Source organism: Thunnus maccoyii, chromosome 13 (assembly GCF_910596095.1).
Source record: "Thunnus maccoyii chromosome 13, fThuMac1.1, whole genome shotgun sequence".
NCBI lineage: Eukaryota > Metazoa > Chordata > Actinopteri > Scombriformes > Scombridae > Thunnus > Thunnus maccoyii.
Window position 1 is genome coordinate 6,524,065 of NC_056545.1, and position 20,836 is coordinate 6,544,900.

Below are 20,836 nucleotides of genomic sequence, written 5' to 3' on the forward strand. Positions count from 1 at the left end.
TACTTTGAATGATGATGTGTGTCTGATATGGTTTTTCCACAAAAAAGTTCAATTATCTTGTTAAATCCTTAAAATAAAATCACCTCCTTCTCCCTCATTAAAAAATCCAGAATCTATGAATATGCAAATATATTTCATTTCTAAAGTTTATCTGTCGGGTGTCTCCTACCTCACTGACAAGTCAGTTCTCAGTGTTTGTGCACTGGAGGCTTCAAGTTTCCACATCACATTTGTGTAAGTAGAATATTGGATCAGAATTGGCTTCCAAACTAGTTGTGATGTCATAAATTCTGCTTGTAGCCCCGCCCCTAAAAATTGGATTTTCAATGAGCACAGAGAAACTTTCAACTTTCAGCAGATGAATGTGAAAACAGACTTCCAGTCTCAAACTCTGCATATACATTGTTCTTCACACTGAGGCTCAAACATTCAACTATAGGAACAAAAAGAAAACTTATATATTTTTGGGTTGAGGGGAACTTTAAGAGTTTGCACTGGTTTGTAATAAATAGAGCAGGTCACCAGTGATGCATTATTTTGTACTGCTCAGGAGTTTCTCACCTACTGGACCTCAATCAAGTTGGATCTTTCACATTTTGGTATCAAAAATGTTCATCAACTCTGGACAAATGTGAGTGAACGTGTAATTCTTTACAGTGAGATGGTTCATTTACATAGTTAGCTCAGTTTGTTCCCCTATTATTTTCAGTCTTTCATAGTAGGTACATCCTCTTGTGTGTTTTCACAAGAAAAGAAATCGATCACACCTGCCTGACAATGAAACCACGCTGTCCAGGTGGAGCTCAACAGGCTAATTAAGATGCTGCTCGGTTGGCCTGACTCTTTGCTGTCTGACAGTACATTTACATTTCAAGCTCGGGGTCAATTTGAAACATCATATCTTTGTGAGAAAAATTGCACAACCTGCAGGGCTGTCATCAATATGCAGAAAATACAGGTTATCCCACACAGCTGTTGACTGTCAGATACTTCAACTAAGTAGAGAGAGTTTAATAATCAGTTTCAGCACAGACGGAGCAGAAAACTCAGCTCACTAACTGACCTGCTGCTGTTTGTGTTTCTAGACAAAACATCGGCCTGATATCTGAAGACTGCTGCTAACTAGCGTTAGCTACCTGGTAGGTAGAAACAAACTGAACAAAGTAGAATCTGGAAACTGTTCAGTCAACTCCGAGTGCTTCGACTCTCATAACCAGAGATGATTCCTTGTCATCAAACACAAACCAAGACCACAGATCAGTGTGTAGAGTCATTTTGAGTCTGTCCTTATCGTAGATGCGACCATTAAATTCAATAGGAGATATCCACAGACAGCTATCATCCACCTGGAGTCACCACAGTCCTGTTAACTGCAGCGGGTGAACATGTAGTGTAACTAATAATGCCACAGTTTACCAGACTGTCCTGATTCAAAATGTTTTACACATCATGCAAAAACAAAAGTTCAAATTAATCGAATTAATTTGATAAATCACCCAGCCCTACTCTGGTGCCATCTCACTTGAATAAAATAAAGAACTGTGGCTGTTTTGTCTCTTATGTCCATATAAAAAGGTGAAATGTTGGACTTATTTTCTAGTCTTGTGTTTCAGCCCAGGCTTTCTGTTCACTCATACTCCTTTCCTTCTATTTTTACCACAAAAATGACAGTTAAGACATCTACAGTTGCCTTGAGCTGCTACTGGCATTTTGATTTCCTACCATTTTTTAAAAATGAATGTTCACATAATTCTTAGGTTGAAACTGCCTGCATTGTTTCTAGGCAGAACCTGTCTCATCTTGGTTCGGCTCAGCTTGGTTCGGCATGACAACAGCCCCCTTGTATGCTTTGAGTAAACAGGCCTGCAGTTATAAAGCTTTTACACGCCAATCCTGCCCAACATTCCCTTTATGTACAAGTGCTGCAGGGCTCAGATGCATAATACATGAGCACTCAGTTAATCTATTGATCCAAAATATGTCTTCTCTCTTTCTCTGTCTCATTTACTGTCTGTCTTTCTCTCATTCTGTCATACGCTCTCTTTGCTTCTCACTCACTGTTTTTCTCCCCCTCTTCTCTTCTCTTCTCTTCTCTTCTCTTCTCTTCTCTTCTCTTCTCTTCTCTTCTCTTCTCTTCTCTCTTCTTTGCTCTTTTTCCATCAGCAGGCCAATTACAGCACTTGGACGGACACAACAACGGATTAGTAGAAGAAGAGATGAGAGAGACACACATGAAGAGGTGGAGATAATGAAAGGTATGACCATGAAAAATGCAGAAACCGTGTATAAGAAATAACCCTGTGGGAGAACAGTGGTTGGAATGAAAAGAGCAGAATATGAAAGACAGTCATGTATTGTGACGAGTAAAACACTATGCTATGCTATGTGGGTTGAGAGCAGTCACAAATAAAGATGTAAACAACCTGACAGCCAAAAATGCAATGAATCATAAGCAGTAGAGATGGCAGTAGAACCCTGTCAGCCACAGGTTGGTGCCCAGAGCCTCGCCAGACCATTGAGACTCATCAAAAAATATGAGATGAACTGAAATAAAACCTGGGAAATAAGGCGCAAGGTGGAGCTGAAAATGTTTCCAACATAGAAAGTAGTAACCATAACCCTCAAATAACTGAAACAAATATAATCCATGCTGGGAGATACTGGTGGGGTTGACACAGGTTTATAATGTGACAGAAACTGAAGTAAAACTAAACATGCAGTTGATGCATCATGAGATGAATCAATTACATCTGACAAATCTATACAAAATTGCTTCCACATCCAAGTTTTATCTAAGATATTGGGTGTTAGCAGTAATATAACGGTTAAAGCATGTTTTGGTCATTGTGCAACCCTATTGCCAGACAAGGACATTGATATAAGACAAACATTGGCATTTTACATCAAATTCCAATGTTGTCAAACAACAAGATTGTCAAACAACCCCTAAATCTCGGGTATTGGGAAACTGGGGGGCTGTAACTTTCTGAAATTGAAACACAGTGATTTTGTCAGGCAACACCAAGAATGCCTTTTAGGAGAAGCTGTCTGAAAGATGAGCCATTATCTCAAATTTTATGCTCATTACATCAGAGTTACAAACACTTTTAACTACATGTACTCGGACAACACATAGTACAAAGTAGTCTGTGTCATGCATGTCCCGGCCTTTATGATTATTTCCATTCTCGATTAAGCTGCTGAATAGTGAAAAATACCATTTCCAAGAGCCCAATGTGACAACTTCAAATTGCTTTTTTTGTCAGCCCTAAAACATACAAAGTTCTATTTCATATAAGCTTCATCCTCTAAGAGGACGGCACCCCCCCAACCCACGTTGGAGGTGGTCATGTCATCTCAGTCAGAGGTAACAGCTCTGACATCAGAGCTGTCGGAGCTGCTAGAGAAGAAAGCTATCTCCTGTAACCCTCCAGGCAAGGCAAACGAGGGTTATTACTAGAGGGTTACTACTATACTATTTCCTGGTGCTGAAGAAAACAGGCGGGATGAGACCAATTATGGACCTGTCTCTCTTCAACAAGTGCATAATGAAGAGACTGTTCCACATGTTGACTATCAAACATGTGCTTGAGTATGTGCGTCCCGGCAATTGGTTCGCATCCATCAACCTAAAGGATGTGTACTTCCATGTGCCCATCATTCACAGGCACAGGAAATTCATGTGGTTCTCCTTCCAAGGAGTACAGAACCAATACAACCGATTACCCTTCGGTTATTCTCTGGCTTAGGGCTTCCCCTCAGGAGAGCTACATCACTCGTTTCAGTGTACACAGACACATCTCTCTCCAGCTGAAGAGGAATGTGTCAATCTCATGTGGTGGGAGAAAAATAGCCAGAGCTGCCATCCCTCCACATAAACTGAATGGAGCTGTCCATGGTGCTGAAAGTGTTGAGAAATTTCCCCCCGCTGCTGACGGCCATGGCAGCTCCTGTGGCACAGAGACGCACTGTCACAGCTGGACGGTGCAATCCTACACCTCCCATTGATATGACCTGTGGGCCTGGCTCCTGAACAGGAGCGCCTGGAGAGGTTAGGACTGGCCCCTGCAGGGAGCAAGGGCTCCTTCTGCTATGGCCTGTTATGCAGGTGGATGGTCTGCTTTTCAGCGCTGGTGTGGAGAAAGGCTCAGAACCCTAGTCGTGTCCTCTGCCTCTTGTGCTAACCTAGCTCAAAATGTTCGTAGATAAGGATTTGGCTCCATCTAAATTAAAAACGTATGCTGCAGCCATCTCATCATGTCACAAAGGCTTTGGAAAGAGATCAGTTTTTGTGCATCCTTTGGTGAAGCACTTTTTGAAAGGAGTCAGTTGTGTGCTCTTTGGCACCACAGTGGGACTTAACCCCAATGCTCGAGCTGATAGCCCAAATCTCTATTAAGATGCTCTTTGAAAACAGTGCTCCTCTTAGCCCTGACAATGGCTAAGAGAGTGAGTGACTTATGCACCCTATCAGTCTCACCATCTTGTCTTACGTTTGGGGAAGACGGGAGGGCAGCAACTCTTGGACCAAATTCCTCATTTATGCCTATAGTCATATCCAGCTCCTTTAGGCCAAGGATTATTTCCCAGGAGGGGTTTTTCCCCCTGCCACACAGTAGAAGGTACACATCTCACCAATCCCATTATGTTTTGCACACAGCAAATATCGGATAGACGCAGAAACTGTTCGTCCATTACAGAGAATGAACAAGGTATGTCTGTGTCGAAACAACATTTGGCTCACTGGCTTTGTGACGCTATCTCACAGGCTTACGTTGCAGTTGGGATACATCCTGCACAGGACACCTGTGCTCACTCCATGAGGGCCTTATCCTCCTCTACAGCTCTCCTCAGAGGGATGGCAGTGGCAGACCATGGGCCCCTTTATTCATTTTTATCTGCGCAACGTGTTTGAGTCCTCCCTGGCTCATTCAGTGTTGAACATGTTCAACAGCCAATGACATGTTGCCAGCTCTGGTGTTTTTATGTACATACAAGGAGGTGTGCCTCTAATCTCGTCATCATGGATTAGTGAGCTGTGCTGTTCTTCATCCTCTGCCTGCCTGCGTGGGGAATATTAGGGTGTGTAATTATCATCCCACTCTTCTGCAGCAGCAGGTGTGTTGTGTGAGAGGAGTGTAAAGTTTTTCACTGACTTTCCACAGAAGACTTGGCACGGAAAATGACCATGGCACAGTCTCTGCCTTTTATCTTATTATGCTTTGCACTTTTGGAGTTGTGAACTGGTGTATCTTATCTGCTTGTGGACCTTGATGTCACAGTGAGGCATCAGGTTTGCCATTAACCCAACAACAACAGCTCTTAGCAGGCAAAGCCTATACGAAACAGAACGTTAGTTACATATTGTAACTCCAGATTCTATTAGTTAAGACAAAGCCCTCTAAGATCCAGGCCCCCCTCAGGTCACGATGGTATTATATGCTGGAGATGAGGACCTGAGAGGGGCAACTGTACAGTGTACAGTGGCACAAAAGAAAATCTTTACGACCGCCCAACAGCGACATCTCTTAGATGGCTATAGCTATATTCATAGAATATGAAGTTACGATATGTAACTAACGGTATTCAATTACATAAAATGACATAAAAAACAGCAAATTCTCACATTTGAGAAGCTTGAACCAGTGAATGTTTGTCATTTTTGCTTGATACATTGGTGAAAATTAACATATTGTTTCAGCTTTGATGAAGACTAACTTTTGGATAATAAAAAGATTGTTAGTGTGTTTACCTGCAGATTCTGCAATAAAACAATAAAAAATCAAATATCACCAACAAATTCCTGCATTAGCCAGGTTTGTATTTAGAACAGGTGAGCAACAATTCATCCACTGCACAGTGACAAAGTGCTCTAGGACTCCCACGACTGTTTGTTTGTGTAATCAGTAACATTATTTGTGGAAAATTGATGAGGGAATTATTGTATTTACAACACTGTGTCATAGCAGCAGGTCTGGTCAGAGTATGTATAGGTAGTAGGGATATGCAGAGGGCCCAGTATTTGTATTTGTATCTGTATTTACTGAGGCAGCAAAATTATTTGTATTTGTATTTGTATTCGAATAAAAGTGGAAAGAGGTTTAAAAATCCTGTTGTTGTTTTTATTATGCTTTTAATTTTAGAAAATTAAAGTGTTACAATAAGTGTTCATGAAGTGTTCCCTTGGGAGCACACCCCCAACTCCGGGAGTGATGTCCAAATTAGGAAATGTGCGTCATGTAGCAGGTGGATGTGACTCCCCTTGTTGAGACCTGCTGATAGATGTAACAGCGGAGCAGAGCAGAGATACTGAGATAGTGATGTAACCGACCTGTGTGCTGGTATTTAACATGTTTTTTTTTCTTCCCGAAAACAAATAATTTTTAAAATATTTGTATGAAACAAATATTTGTAAAAAAATCCACTACTTGTGCTTTGCCAAATAGCGTATTTGTATTCAGGCACACCCCTAGTAGGTACCATTATGACTTGACTCTTGTTCGCTAAAATTCAGTGTGTGACTCCCACTCACAGCAGGGCACACATAGTATATCAAACATGTTTGATCCGGATCCCGTCACTGAGGGGACATGATTGGACAAAATTAAATCTTTACAAACCTCAAATTAGAGATCAATTTTTATTGTCTAGAGATGCTCCTCCGAGTATCAGGAGAGGCCAGTTCCTGTCCAGGTGATTGGTCAACTTAACTTCATGCAAAACAATGTTTACTGCAAATTAATACACCATTACATGCACCAGTCTATGAAAATTATGATCAAATTAATTTGTGTACTAACCGAAAATTTTGATAACAATGGAAAGTCTGAAAGTAATAACAGACTCTCTTTCCTCGCTACTCTCTAAAAGAGAAAGACTTGTGAGTTAATGGATGGAACACACTCATATTCCACTGAGACTCGTCTTCGAAAACCTTCCAGAGCTCCCTATAGCAGTTTTACAACATGGCCACTCTGCTAAAGCAGCATCGATACTGTAACATCTTGTCCTGGTCGCTCAGTTTACAGTACCACCACCTTCATGCATATTTTACTGCTTTCTTTCTTTCTTTCTTTCTTTCTTTCTTTCTCCTCCAAATTACATAACATGCTCCTTTCAAATGTAAACACCACGTACTAAAGTTGATAAAGCATTGTTTTAGCAGTTAGGCTGCAGGAAACTGATTATTTTCTCTCTCAATGGAGGTGATTATTGTGGGACAAGTTTTTGCGTCCATGGTTGTGTTTTAAGTATACAGCTATCAGTCCATTTATACTCCCCTCAACAGAGTTAAAACATTAGACATGGAGTCATGATTCAGCCTGTGTTTCAGTCAGTCATGAGGTGGGATAAGATGGAGTGATTCTCCAATGATGATTTCATAGGTGTTTCCAATGTTTGTCAGCTTATTACTCGCCTTTTGACACCAAACACTGAATCGAACCAGGTTGATAGCTAGTTAGCTATTAGCTTTCAGCACCATTCTAAACGTTTAAAAATGTTCATGTTGAATATTATATGCACGGTTTCAGGATGTTGAATCTCTATCAGCTGATAATAGGCAGCAGCAGGCAGCAGAGATACTGTGATAAACTTTAGTTTAACCTTTTCACAGCTATTAAGCATTGGCAGAGTTAGTACAGGACATTTTCCATTTGGATTCGGTCACTGCAAGCCATGCAAATGTGTTTCTAAGTCTGTATTGTTTCCTTTGCTGTTGGTAGATATGGTGTTTTGTTTACTTCCCACACAGAGCCATTGTATCCAGTCAGTGTAAGCAACATGCCGGTTTGTGTGCCATGTAGTAATGGAGTAGAAACCATGCCCAAAGAGGTTGAAGGGTGACTTTAGAAGAGCCTTCTCTGATTGGTCATGTTTGTTATACTGATTGCATTACTATCTCTTTGTTGTAAGAATCATGTGTAGTGTGTCTTCATGTTTTGGTGAATCGACAATTTTCCACTGTGGTGGATAATAAAGATGTATCTTTTCTTTTCTGGTTCCAACTGTCCAGCTAGTTGCCTGGTTGTGCAGTTAGTAAAATGGCTGATTCATGAGCTGACTGGCTAGAACCAAAACGCCCAGATGTTTGAGGTTTCCTTACAAAACAAATGTGGTTAAATTCATTTGGTCACTAGTAGTCGACTGCAGCTCTGTTGGACAACTCTGTTGAGTCTGCATGTAAAGCACTGTGCTGCTGAAATATACAAATGTTCCTTGAAAAAGAAGATTAGGGCAAATGTTTATACTCAGATATTAAATTCTTCCATTCAGCTCTTGTCTGTAATACTAGCACTCTTGCTACAACTGTTAACAATACTGCCAATAGCTCACATCACACGACATTTTATTCAACAAGCATGGTTATCCACTGGTGACACATGGAAGACTTTGGTGTCTATACTCTCATCACTTAAAGATAAATCAAGCAGAAGGAAGGTCCACCATAATCCTCAGTGTATTTTCCTCTAAGACAGGAGAGAAACGGAGGGCGAAGCTCTTTTCCAAACCTGCAGGCGCAGGTAAAGTGCGAAGGATCTCTCCCCGGAGCGAACCAACTAACCCTTTTCTTCCAGCCTCATGTCTTTAATTTGTACTGGCAGACAATGAAATATTTACAAGGACCCCTACAGGCAATTACATTAAAAGTGTGTGGTTAGACACCGCCTACCCTTCGGCGAGCCCCCTCGGTGAGAGGCGAAGGCCGATTTGGTGAATGGTCGCAAAGTTTACAACGTCAGATTTTATTCACTATCAATAATTCAGAGCTGAAGACGCGGAAAGGAGGACAAGAGTGAGCAGAAAAGAAGGGAAGGAGAGGAGAGGAGAGGAGGAGGGAGGGATGTGAGGAGGTGTGTGTTCAGACTGTGGTGGATGTCGGCGGAAGGCTGCACTTCAGTGTCCATTTGCTAAATGTGGCAGAAATACGCAGTGTGGCGGCCATGTTCTGTTCGCTGAAAGCTTCGCCGGACGTTTGATCCCTCAGAGTCCATCCTGCACTCTGAACACACACAGACAAACACACATAGCTGCACATGCCATACACACACATGCATGTATGTTGTTCATATACACACACATAAAAAGTGTTTTTCATCTGTCTTTAGTACACTCATGTACTACTCATCTGACACACACACGCTCATACACACACACACACAAACATCAAAACAGTCTTTGTTTTTACAACCAAAACATAAGGATGGTTGTAGTTTTGCAATGTGTGTATTTTTAAGTACAGCTAAGAGAAAAGTGTATTAGAGAGTTGTACAAGCATGCACACATATATATCAGCACCAATAAATGAAGTAGTCATCTGACAAGTCAGTTAACGCTTCTGAATTGTTGACTTTTTTCTTCAATCCTGAATAAAGTGTTTTAAAGTGTTTGTCACATGTTTCATGGGACAAAGTTGTCTCTGTTTATATATTTTCTATTTCCAGAGTCAATTAATAATTAATAAATATCCTGATTAAATTAGTAGAGAAACCATACAGGTGCACTGCATAACACTATTAGAGCAATTAACATCTGATCATGTTATGTGAATGTATAAAAATGCTGAGCAGGCCTGCCGCTGACCTCGAATTTGGATCAAGATGGCAAAAGGAAAAGGTAAGTGACTTTGAAAGAGAGTTTATTATTTGGATACGGATGGCAGGAACTTCAGTCACAAATACTATTAAACCGGTGACTGATCCATGTCTGCATGTTGATATATGAGAACAGTACTGGCCTGAATTCTTAAGTGGAGGTCAAGCGGCTCTGTTGCCGTGTTCCGGGTGTTTTCCTTGCATGGTTTGATAGATAGATGTTAGCTCATCAAGGATGATAAGTTTTATGAATATGAAAATGATGCTACGGCCTTCAGAGTCACCGCACCCTATGAGAAAACACATGCACATTTTCAATTTTCATGTAAAAAACTTGAGTGGGAAACGTCAAAACGTTGCAAAAAAGTTTAGCTCAGCTCGGCTGTGGTGGAAAGGACGGTGCTTCGATAAAAACATCACGTACGAGAAGCATGTCACTAACACTTACACGTCGCTCAAATATCCGCTGTACCGAAGAGATGAAAAACGGCAACGTGTGGACCACTGAGACAGTAACATTCCTCAAATTAATAGAGGAAACAAACATAACAGCCATATTTACATCACTATGTCTACAAGGTTTTTTATTGTTTGAGTTTTGACTGAAGTTTTAATCACGTCATCTTGCTGCAACCCTCTTCTTTTGCAAATGGTAATATGGAACAGGACTGAAAGATTAGTGACACCAACTGTTTATCTATTCCCAATAGTGCTGGATGGAAACATGCATACATTGGCATTTTCTTTTCCTGATTATGTGGGAATTAAGTTAAAAATTGTGCTACATTTGAATGGAAACTTGACTATTGAAGCTGTTCTGGACACTTGTGGTGGAACAACACTTTACTGAGACTGAATTAAGTTAAAAATTGTGCTACATTTGAATGGAAACTTGACTATTGAAGCTGTTCTGGACACTTGTGGTGGAACAACACTTTACTGAGACTGAATTAAGTTAAAAATTGTGCTACATTTGAATGGAAACTTGACTATTGAAGCTGTTCTGGACACTTGTGGTGGAACAACACTTTACTGAGACACTTAATGTTATTTTGTCCTTTATTTTCACACCATGTGTATATACTGTACATATCTAAAGGACATGCAAACCACATAAAATGATGATAATGACTACACAGCAAAACCAATGCCAGTCCAGTATTAATAAACCGTTAATCTGATGACTTTCTCATGAAATAAGCAATGACCTCAAAGTCCAGTATCAATAAACCGTTAATCTGATGACTTTCTCATGAAATAAGCAATGACCTCAAAGTTCCTCTTCCCTGACTGCCTCTCTTCTACCGTCTCCTCTGCATCCTTTCACCCTCTCTCCTCCCTCCTGCCCCAGCTGGACTCCCTGCATTTTGTCTATGCAGTGTCGCCTTCCCAGAGGAGCGTCCTGCCTGCCGGCGTCCCAGCGAGAGGCGGGTGATGTATATTTGATGAGCGGGTGCTGGGGACCCTCTGGAGGGCTGCAGCTACAGCAGGACAATGGGCCTCGCTCAGGTTTCCTGCTGGCCGTCACCGACACTGCTGCTCTTTTTGTAGTCGAGCCAGTGAGTCAAGGCTGGAGTTTCAGCCGAGACAGCACAGAGCAAGAGGCAGAGTTACAGCGTTTACTGGCAGGAAAAATATGAAACAGTGAAATCAACTTTTAATGTTGAATTATATAACTTAGATTTGAATGTTTTTCTATACACTCTTTAAGAAAAATGATACCGGTTAGAGAATTATTCATCTAATATATTGTATGTTTAGTTTTGGTTGAAAATAAAAGTTGAAAAGACAACTTATTAAAGTTTTCATGAAGTAAAGTTGAGGTTGTGTGTTGCCGCCAAGTTTTGAGATACTCTACCTACACTATGGTCAACAGAATTTTCTCCTTTTGGGGGGCCAATGTAAGTAACTTTGACGTTGTTTAAAAGCTAAGACTCCAATACTGTAAGCAACGCCTCATCTCTAATATTAATTTACAGCAGAGGGGAACATGCAGAGATGTTTCCAGCTCTTCTGTATGTCTTCCTCCTATATCTTCCTCTATATTACCTTTATCTCTCTGTAACTTAAGTGTTATGATGCCATTTGTAATCCTTCTTTTAATACTTTCATTTTACTGCCTCACACCTCTACACTCTTCTGTGTCTCCTTTACATATGATCCCTGACACTAATTTAGCTTTGTTCACTGACTTAAAGAGGATAATTTTGTAGTATTTGGTTAGTAGTTCCTACTGATTTCATTCACCATAAAAAGGGCAGCAAAAATATGTATAACATATATAACATGTATAACACAGTCAGTGTGCAGTTTATTGATATTTTTGTTTGGTTTCAGTTATACCTGCAGCGTTGAAAATGCTGTAATATAATTATGGCGCCACGTCCACAAGAAAGGGAATGGATCCCCGAAGAAGAGTTGACACACTGATATGTTTAAACTGTTCGTCTGAGCTGGACGTTGCTGTCTGATACGGGTCAAATATCTCTTTAAAAAAGCATATAATGTTTTATAAAGTATTTACAGTAGTGTTACTTGAGCCCTATGAAATAGCTTTATAGTCCATTAAATGTCTGAATATACAGCAATATCTGTGTGGTCCACCTTAGTGAGTATAGACGGCTGACACTCAAATGCACCAAATTCACAATTCATCATCAGGTCAAGGTCGAGGTAGAATTGATTATCATCCTCTGCATATCTCGTGGCCATGGGAATACAATAAAAACAAGGTAAGACAGAACATAAGAGCAGGACCTTTATAGGTTTTTCTTTGGTCTGTTGAAGGTTTTAACCCCAAAGCTGATTATTCTGAGCACATTCAATCTGAACATGAAAACTTAATTGTAGGGTTTTTAATCTTCTCAATGAGGAAATTGTGTAATGTTTTAGAAAAGTTTGTTTGTGTTTTCTTTTTATTTTCTTTTTTTCTTGTGTATTAATGTTTAAAATTTTACATTATTCAAACTCTCAATCAATTAATATATATTATTAAATACTGTGAATATTACAATTTTTGTTATCGGTGTTGTTTATTTCATAAGGACAAATAGAAGGAGTTTTATAATTCAGTTTGTTAATATTTCATGTTTTTAATCACATTTGTTGCTGTTAGTTTCTGTGAATGAGAAACACTCTCTCTACTTCCTCTTCTTCTTCTTCTTCTTCTTCTTCTTCTTCTTCTTCTTCTTCTTCTACTCCTCCTTCTTATTATTATTGCACATGTAGAACAGCTACACACACAAAAAGAGGGATTACCTAACGTGGAGAGCCTCTACCCCACCAACCCCTCCATCCACCCTTTCATCCCTCCTCCTCTGGGATTACCTTCAAGTAATTATCGCGATAATTATGACGTTCTATCGCGTGTGTGTCGGCCAGCCGGAAATCCCCTTTTTGATTGACAAGCTGCTGCCCGACTGACCCGCGCGCTCCTTCTGTAAATATTTCATCGTCTGCTGCTTGTGCTCTTTAGTTCCCCTTCAGGCCTGTTTATTCTTTAATTGAGGGAACTGTGTGTGTGTGTGGAATGGGGGGGGGGGGGGGGGGGGGGGGGGGGGGGTCCTTACTACAGCCACAAATTAAATGAAGCATGATTAATTAATGTATTAATTGGCATGAAAGTGAATGGGGTTCAAGCAGAGGAATTCCTGCGCGTGTGCCATCAATTAATAATCGGAGTTGAATAACTGTGTGTGTGTGTGCGTGTGCGCGTGCGTCATAGCAGGTTCACAATCAAACGAACACGTGTAGTTGTTGCTTTGTTAATTCTGACAGAGCGGAGGGATCTCCACGCCACAACACAGAGGAGGGACTAACCGATTAATCAATTGCAATCATCTCCCAATCGATTGATTGCTTTTCAATCTTTGTCCAGTCATATTTGCTGTTTGTGATCATGGAATGAACTGCGTGGAGCCTCGTTAATGAGGCAATAAAGTTGAAAAACAATAATTAAAAAAGTATTTTTTTAAGACAGGATAACACTCAGTATGCTGAAGAAGAAAACAGAGAATAGCTGTAATAATCTTTGCTTTGCTGTTGCATTTTGAAGGATCCCGGCAACACTATTAAAAACATGTGTTGATATGTTATCACATGACCCTCCTCAGGTCTCCACAATGAAAACAAACAACTGTGAAAGTACCAAAAGATGCCGTACACTGTCACTCACTTGTACTCACTTTATTAACGTCCTCCCAAAATCACGACCGAAACGTCGTTAATAAAGTGAGTACAAGTGATTGACAGTGTGAAGGGTTTTTAATGTGCTTTCACAATCAGAATTTAAGAAGTCCATAAGACTTATCTGCTCTTATTGGAGCAAGAGATGTAGGTGTTACCTGCTAAAAACGAAAACCTAAAAGAAATCTACATTTAAAATTAGGCTACCATTAAATAACATACGTGCTTTGAGAATTTGAAGGCCCAAACTAATCTTTTTCCCAGTGAAATCTCTAATTAATATTTACATTTGATAATATTCATGCCAGAAATGCAAAAGCTATTCACTGTTTGCTCAGAAATTTTGGGGAAGAAATCTTTAAGCGGCGTTTACATAATTATGGAAGACTGAGCCAGAGTTACACGTTTATTTTATAAAAACGTTGTCCAGTTTTTGTCCGCTTGTTGATAATCTGGTGTCATTTGAGCCAATTTCTCCTTTCAGCTATTTTAACGAATATTTTTTAACAGTGTAACCACACAGCATCCTTCCTCATTGCTCCTCTCCAGACAGCCAAGCACGCTTATGGGGCGTGGCTACAGCCGGATATTTCGAACGTGATTGGTGGAGAGGTTCAGCTGGAGGTAATGAGGATCCACCAATGGGGAGGAGCCTTCGCGGCATTGGTCCAATATAGGAGCTGAAGGCGAGGAGCATCTCTATTATAGAAGTCAGTTACAGGCGAAAAGGAGACAGAAGAGCCGCAGGAGCCCCGGAGTTACTTCTCCTTCTCTGCTTCTGTTTTTTTTTTTAACTAAACGTGACCGCACCTGTGACCCCGATCACGCAAAGACTTTTCATCCAAAATCGTCTGCGTCTGGCAGAGTTCTTCTCCTCTCCGAGGCGTTTCTTTTTAGAAATCAAACAACACGGAACCGAACGAGGAAGACGGACAACGACCCTCCCTCGCTTCTGCAATCATGATGTCGATGAACAGCAAACAGCCTTTCAGTATGCACCCCATCCTCCACGAACCCAAATACGCTCCTCTGCACTCCAGCTCAGAGGCCATCCGCAGGGCCTGCCTGCCCACACCGTCGGTGAGTCCAAAAATCACTTCGCTACAGACTTCCTGAAGCTCCTGACATTTTCCAGCAAAAAAAACTTTCAAAAGCCTTTCCTGGATGTCTGCTAAATTTCTGGAAACGAGGTGGAAGGAATAGATATGTCTGGCAAATAGCTTTAAAAATGAACTACTGCAATAGAGTTTTGCGCTCAGACGCACACAGGAATCGTTAAACCTAAATTACGTTCAATCAAAATTTCATTAAAAAAATATAATGTCCACATCAATTTGTAGAATACAACTTAACCGGCTTTTAATCAGAAAATGATATTGGTACCATCCATTTGGTACATTATGTTGGTTACTTAAATCAAAATCTTACTATTTAATCCCCAGAAAACAGAGAGAAAGATTAATAGAAGAATAAAAGTTAAGAATAACTATAAAAATAACAGAATTAAATAACATATTTGAGACACTGAAGATTGGAAAATGTGTATTTGAAAGCACAACAAGGACAACAGAGAAAACGAGACACTCCGCTGATCTTGCAGCTGAAGGTTTGCGCGTAAAAACGCAGAAATCTGCCACCGTGAAGCTAAATCCCGCATGCAAGTGTGACTGATGCTGCTAAAAGTGAAAGAAGATAAAAAAAAAGGTGAAAGAAAGAATAAAGAGAGGCAGCGTGGATTCTCTAAGCTCGTGTTATCTCATATTGTCCCATTCATATTCAAACTCACACGCGTCTCATTTCATTGTCCGCAGAAATTATTCAAGAGATCGTAAATATTAATTTTAGATGAATATCCATCCACGCTGACACACTTTCTAGGCGTTGGACAGACACAGTAATGTCCAAGTTGAGTTAGATTACATTGTTGAGACGATGTTTATTAATGTTTATTCATCTTTTGCTTGAAATGAACTTCCAGTTGTTATCTGTGCATTGAAGCTGTAAAACACTTCTGCATGGTTGAGATCATCTGAATTCATCTAAATTTGCAGATATTCTATTTTATAAAGTTTGAGTGGTTATCCATCTCACAGGTAGAAAGTGTTAAAAAGTCATGAAGTTGTGAAGATTTCAGGTGAAAATGGTGCAAAAAAATACAAAGTTTTGTGATATTTAATTTGTGAAAAATATCAATAACTTCTCTTGACTGATGAGTGTTTTTTTGGCCAGACTTTCGTTTTTCCTTAATTTGCTCGTCTTACAAATTCATTTTGAATTAAACTGAAACTCTTTTTTTTCATAGATTTGAACATGAATTTCTTTACAAAGAAATTTAAATAATCCATACATACTAGAGTATGATTCGTGCGTAACAGAGAAGTTGTGCACAATGAAGGTGCAGTGCAAAAATAACCACTTCAACTGGTTATGATTACATCAAGTCGATAAATTGATTTATTGTCTGATTTCCTTCTAACGGGCCTGATTCTGCTCATCTCGCAGCTTCAGGGCAACATCTTCGCCGGCTTTGATGAGACGTTGCTGCAGAGAGCCGAGGCTCTGGCCGCTGTGGACATCGTGGCCCAGAAGAGCCACCCGTTCAAGCCAGATGCGACCTACCACACCATGACCACCATGACCAGCATGACCTGCACCCCGACCTCCTCCTCCGCGCACCTGCACCACCCATCCGTGCTCACCTCCCACCACCACCCAGGGCACCACCAGCCGGCTCAGGGCCTGGAGGGCGACCTGCTGGACCACCTCACACCAGGCATCTCCCTCGGAGGCATGCCCGGCTCGGACGTCTGCTCCACGGCGTCTCACACTGCCCACGCCGCCCACATGTCGGCCATCAACCACATGCAGCATCACCACCATCAACAGTCCATGAACATGCACCCACACGGGTTGGGGTCCCACAGCTCCCTGGGGACCAGCGGTGGAGAAGCGGAGCCCGATCCCCGGGAACTGGAGTCATTCGCCGAGAGGTTCAAACAAAGGCGGATCAAACTCGGGGTGACCCAGGCGGACGTGGGCGCCGCCCTGGCCAACCTTAAGATCCCCGGGGTCGGATGCCTCAGCCAGAGTACCATCTGCAGGTTCGAGTCTCTGACGCTGTCGCACAACAACATGGTGGCCCTGAAGCCGATCCTGGAGGCCTGGCTGGAGGAGGCGGAGCGGGCGCAGAGAGAGAAGATGTCCAAGCCAGAGATCTTTAACGGCGGCGACAAAAAGAGGAAACGCACATCTATCGCGGCCCCGGAGAAGCGCTCCCTGGAGGCTTATTTCGCCGTACAGCCGAGGCCCTCGTCGGAGAAGATCGCCGCAATCGCAGAGAAACTGGACCTGAAAAAGAACGTGGTCCGGGTATGGTTTTGCAATCAGAGGCAAAAGCAGAAACGGATGAAGTTTTCTGCGACGCACTAAGAGCAGCGGGGGAAACATACCCCGGTTACAAAAAAAAGACAAATCATAGACATACTGCTGCTGCACACTGTCAGAAGAAAACAACAAGGTACACCGTTGTGCCTTTTGCTACTGGGGGCTGCAGAGCCCTGTAGGTGCGCACTTAAAACAAAAAAAAAAAAAATAGATCCATCTTAACAAGACATTTAATCTTTTATCGAGTAAAGTAGGGTGTGGTTATTCTTTTTTCCTAAAGATACAAGTTTTGATCAAGAATCATTGAGTGTTTTTGCTCTCAAGAATTCCTGAGATGAAATTGTAAGATGCTACACCACCTCAAATCATCTGAATCCGTTATTTATTGAGGAAAAATCGTATTTTCAGACTAAATGTCTTGTTAAGACTCTTAACAGTGTTGGCCACAGCCGTGCGTTTTGGCACAAATTCCAGATGTGGAAACGATTTCACAGCAAGTATTCAACACAGGCAGCATTTTTTTTTTTTTTTTTTTTTAAAAAGCAGATGCACAAAAACCCCCTGCTCGTCTCTGGAGTGTTTCAGCGGCATTTTAGAGGCACTGAGAGGTTTGGATGTGGGACACCTGATGATATTTTCCACTCAGTATAACCAGGAACTGTTTTTAAATCGTTTTTTTTTTTTTTTGGAAGGTTCAGCCTCACGCAGCGACTCAAAAAACAAACCCGGATTCAACGGTGTACCTGTTATTCTGACAGTGGAGACGGAGCACCGGGACTGGGAGAAAGACTGAGACCCTGTCCAAAAACTTGAGACTCTCAAACCTTTATCCTTCTCCACAGAATAAGCCGACACTCTCTGAGAAACCGGAGAAACTTGATCACTATCAGCGGCGGGGAAAAAAAAGAGAAGGAACAATGCTCTGTCCCATTCATTCATATGGCAATTATTGTACAAAAAAAATAAGAATAATAATGACGGGAATCGAGGAGTATTATCCTCTTTAGTCGGAATAGCTTTTTTATATTTATCATTGTACATATCTGTGAATATGTTGCACCTCTGTGTGTGGAAAAGCTCATTGAAATGTATTGAATTGTCGCTGTCTTTTCTCCCGGGTGTTTGTTTCTGTAGGGGGATTCAATAGTTTTTTGGGGGGAAGACATCGGAGACAAAACGAGTAAAAAAAAAAAAAAGAAAAAAAAAGAAGAAGAAGAAGTCGGTCTGTGGCTAATTTATGAGGCACAATAACTACTGTAGTCCATTGCATGGTTTACTCGTAAAAAAGGGGGAGACGGGTGTTTTCTGTGCGTGTATGTCTCCACAAATATGAAAATAACCCCCTCAAGTGAATGCATTGCAATAAGAAGAAACACACACACACACACGCACACACACAAAACACACGCACGAATACACACATTCACACGGTATAGCAGTGTGTCTACCTCATTACGCAAGTGTTGGCACGTTCATGGTTACTTAAACACACACACACACACACACTAAAAAAAGATGAGTAGGATCATTTTTTGGTTTGTTTTTTAATGTGTTTTTTTTTTCTTTCTTTTTGTTCCTCTTCCACCGGTTTAATGGTGAATTAGGCCTAGAAGACTCACTGATGTGTAAACCTGTTGTATGCTCACTGCAATGATGCTTTGACAATCAAATTATTATTATTATTGTTATTATTATTCATAAGTTGTTGATCTCCCCCCTTTGTGTCCTCATGAAGACGAATCATTTTTGCATATTATTATTATTATTATTATTATTATCATCACTGACACCTTCTTGGAGCGCACTTTGTAGATATTCTGATGAAGGGAAATTAATAGTCGGCCTTATTTATACATATTTTGTTCTTTTTTTCAACACTTATGAGGAGACGTTACGTTTTCTTTTCTTTTCTTTATATTGCCCTTATTTATTTAAACTTAATTTATTCCGGAGAAGAAGAAGAAAAACTACATATTTCATTTGTGAAAGTGTGCTTTAAATGTGTATGTGTAAGCGACAGAAGCTGAAATAAACCGTGCACGTTTTACTTCATCCTCTGACAGCCTTTCTTTGATAATAAATAAATCGACATAAAGCAGGTTTTTTTTGCCTCTAACAGGAAGCTGGGAAGTCATATTTAATGTTTCTTTCCATTACAGTCACGTTACACAATGTAAAAAAAAACAGCATATGGTCCTTTAATATTTTAAAAATGAGCATTTAAATGAATATCTCAGATCATCACCGCACCGCAGATCAGGCCTGTGTTTGCTGACAGAGGTGTTAATAGTTTTTTTTTTGTTTTTTTTTTGAAAGATAGATTTAATGGAGCGGTGCAATATGAGCTTTGAAGCAGCAGCCTGTCTGTGTCTCTGTCTCTTGGATACAGTCTGTGGTGTTTCTGCAGAGAGAACAGCTGCTGCTCTGAAACAAGAGAAGCCTGGAGGTGAAGGAGGTCCGTCTGAAAGCTGCTTCCCAGCGGTGATGAATAGGATTTGATACTTGAGTGACTCTAATATTGATCAACTTTGCCGGGTATGAAGACTACACGGCTCTATCACATCGAGGCATGAGCACGCGGGGAGGCCTCGTATCTGATGCTTTTAGCTTTAACAAACAGGAAATACCTGAAACCAGCAAAGAGCTGCTGTTATTCAAAGTTAGAAAACCTGAAAACTCGGACTCAATTATAAATAATAATAATAATAATAATAATAATAATAATAATAATAATAATAATAATAATAATAATAAAAACGTTTATTTCCCACTGACTAATGTGAACTTCAGTAAACTAGATAATGGCATGAACTGGACACCAGTAGCACCAGCTCTTCTGTTCCTGATGGTTGTGTTTGGGCAACTGAAACACATTTAAACCTTGAGGGAAAAGATTTAAAGACCAGGAATAAAAATAAATACAACAATGCAGGCAGAACAAAAGTAAATACGCCAAGAGTTGAAACATGCTGAGGTTCAGGGTCTCTGCAGCTCCCTGAGAGAAGTTTAAATCAAAAAGAATGTGTCAATTTTTTTTAATATAATTTGGATTTTTCATACTGAATTCATACATCAAACTGTTTAATAATGCTTTCTGTAAATTATATTCCCCAAAATGAAGCTTTAAATTGTTTTTAAAGCTTCAGAAGCTTTCTACACATCGCCTAGGATGAAAATTCTGCGGAAGAAATAATGAAACCTTTATTGAATTTGTATTATTTTATTGGTCAAAAAGAATTAAACATATTCAGGTGCAAAACTACTGTAATACAAAACGGTTAACGTCATCACAACATGGCTGCAAATTCATCTAGAAACAGACAAAAACATAGTTGGAACACTGACTGAAAATGTAAAAGTTGAGTCTTGAGGTTTTGAGACATTTTCTCTCTCTGTGTGTTTATATACATCTACAGTATCTGTGTGTTTTATATAAATTAATAGTTTTCTTTTCTTCTTCTCTGTCTTCAGCTCAGCAGGTGGTTTCGGGCACATGAACACATTATTAATGAATAATAAATATCGGCTGTTATGATACTATTGATTTTCGCGTGTGTTTGTTAAGAAGCTGCTTTTCTCTGTCGTACAACAGAAGCGCGTTGCCTCGATCCCCTCGGAGCAACCCAATACAGGCCTTTAAAGCAACGGGTCCCAACGTGGGGCCCGGGGACCGC

The 20,836-nt window shown here is 40.5% G+C and overlaps 1 protein-coding gene and 1 long non-coding RNA gene across 4 annotated transcripts; both read left to right on the top strand.

Annotated features, from left to right (window-relative positions):
* Nucleotides 1–404: 404 nt before the first annotated feature.
* Nucleotides 405–2,335, top strand: LOC121910956. Of its 2 annotated transcripts, none has more exons than XR_006099770.1 (3): nucleotides 405–631; nucleotides 1,086–1,139; nucleotides 2,164–2,335. It is a non-coding gene; the product is annotated as an uncharacterized LOC121910956 (long non-coding RNA). The 2 variants fall into 2 exon arrangements; XR_006099771.1 differs by lacking the exon at nucleotides 405–631 and adding an exon at nucleotides 763–958.
* A 10,672-nt stretch (nucleotides 2,336–13,007) lies between these two features.
* pou4f4 (POU class 4 homeobox 4) lies at nucleotides 13,008–18,664 on the top strand. 2 transcript variants are annotated; one of them, XM_042431437.1, is made up of 3 exons: nucleotides 13,008–13,032; nucleotides 14,328–14,858; nucleotides 16,281–18,664. In XM_042431437.1, exons 2-3 carry the CDS (start codon nucleotides 14,739–14,741, stop codon nucleotides 17,205–17,207), a joined length of 1,047 nt encoding a protein of 348 aa, XP_042287371.1. In that variant the 5' UTR covers nucleotides 13,008–13,032; nucleotides 14,328–14,738; the 3' UTR covers nucleotides 17,208–18,664. The 2 variants fall into 2 exon arrangements, with proteins under 2 accessions (XP_042287371.1, XP_042287372.1); XM_042431438.1 differs by having other exon boundaries at nucleotides 13,018–13,032; nucleotides 14,337–14,858.
* The last annotated feature ends 2,172 nt before the right edge of the window (nucleotides 18,665–20,836 follow it).

Bases quoted from the DNA above. Each gene is read 5' to 3' on its own strand.
- pou4f4 (XM_042431437.1), top strand. From the start codon at position 14,739: ATGATGTCGATGAACAGCAAACAGCCTTTCAGTATGCACCCCATCCTC. The intron at 14,859-16,280 runs GTGAGTCCAAAA...CTCATCTCGCAG, and splicing joins CCTGCCTGCCCACACCGTCG to CTTCAGGGCAACATCTTCGC.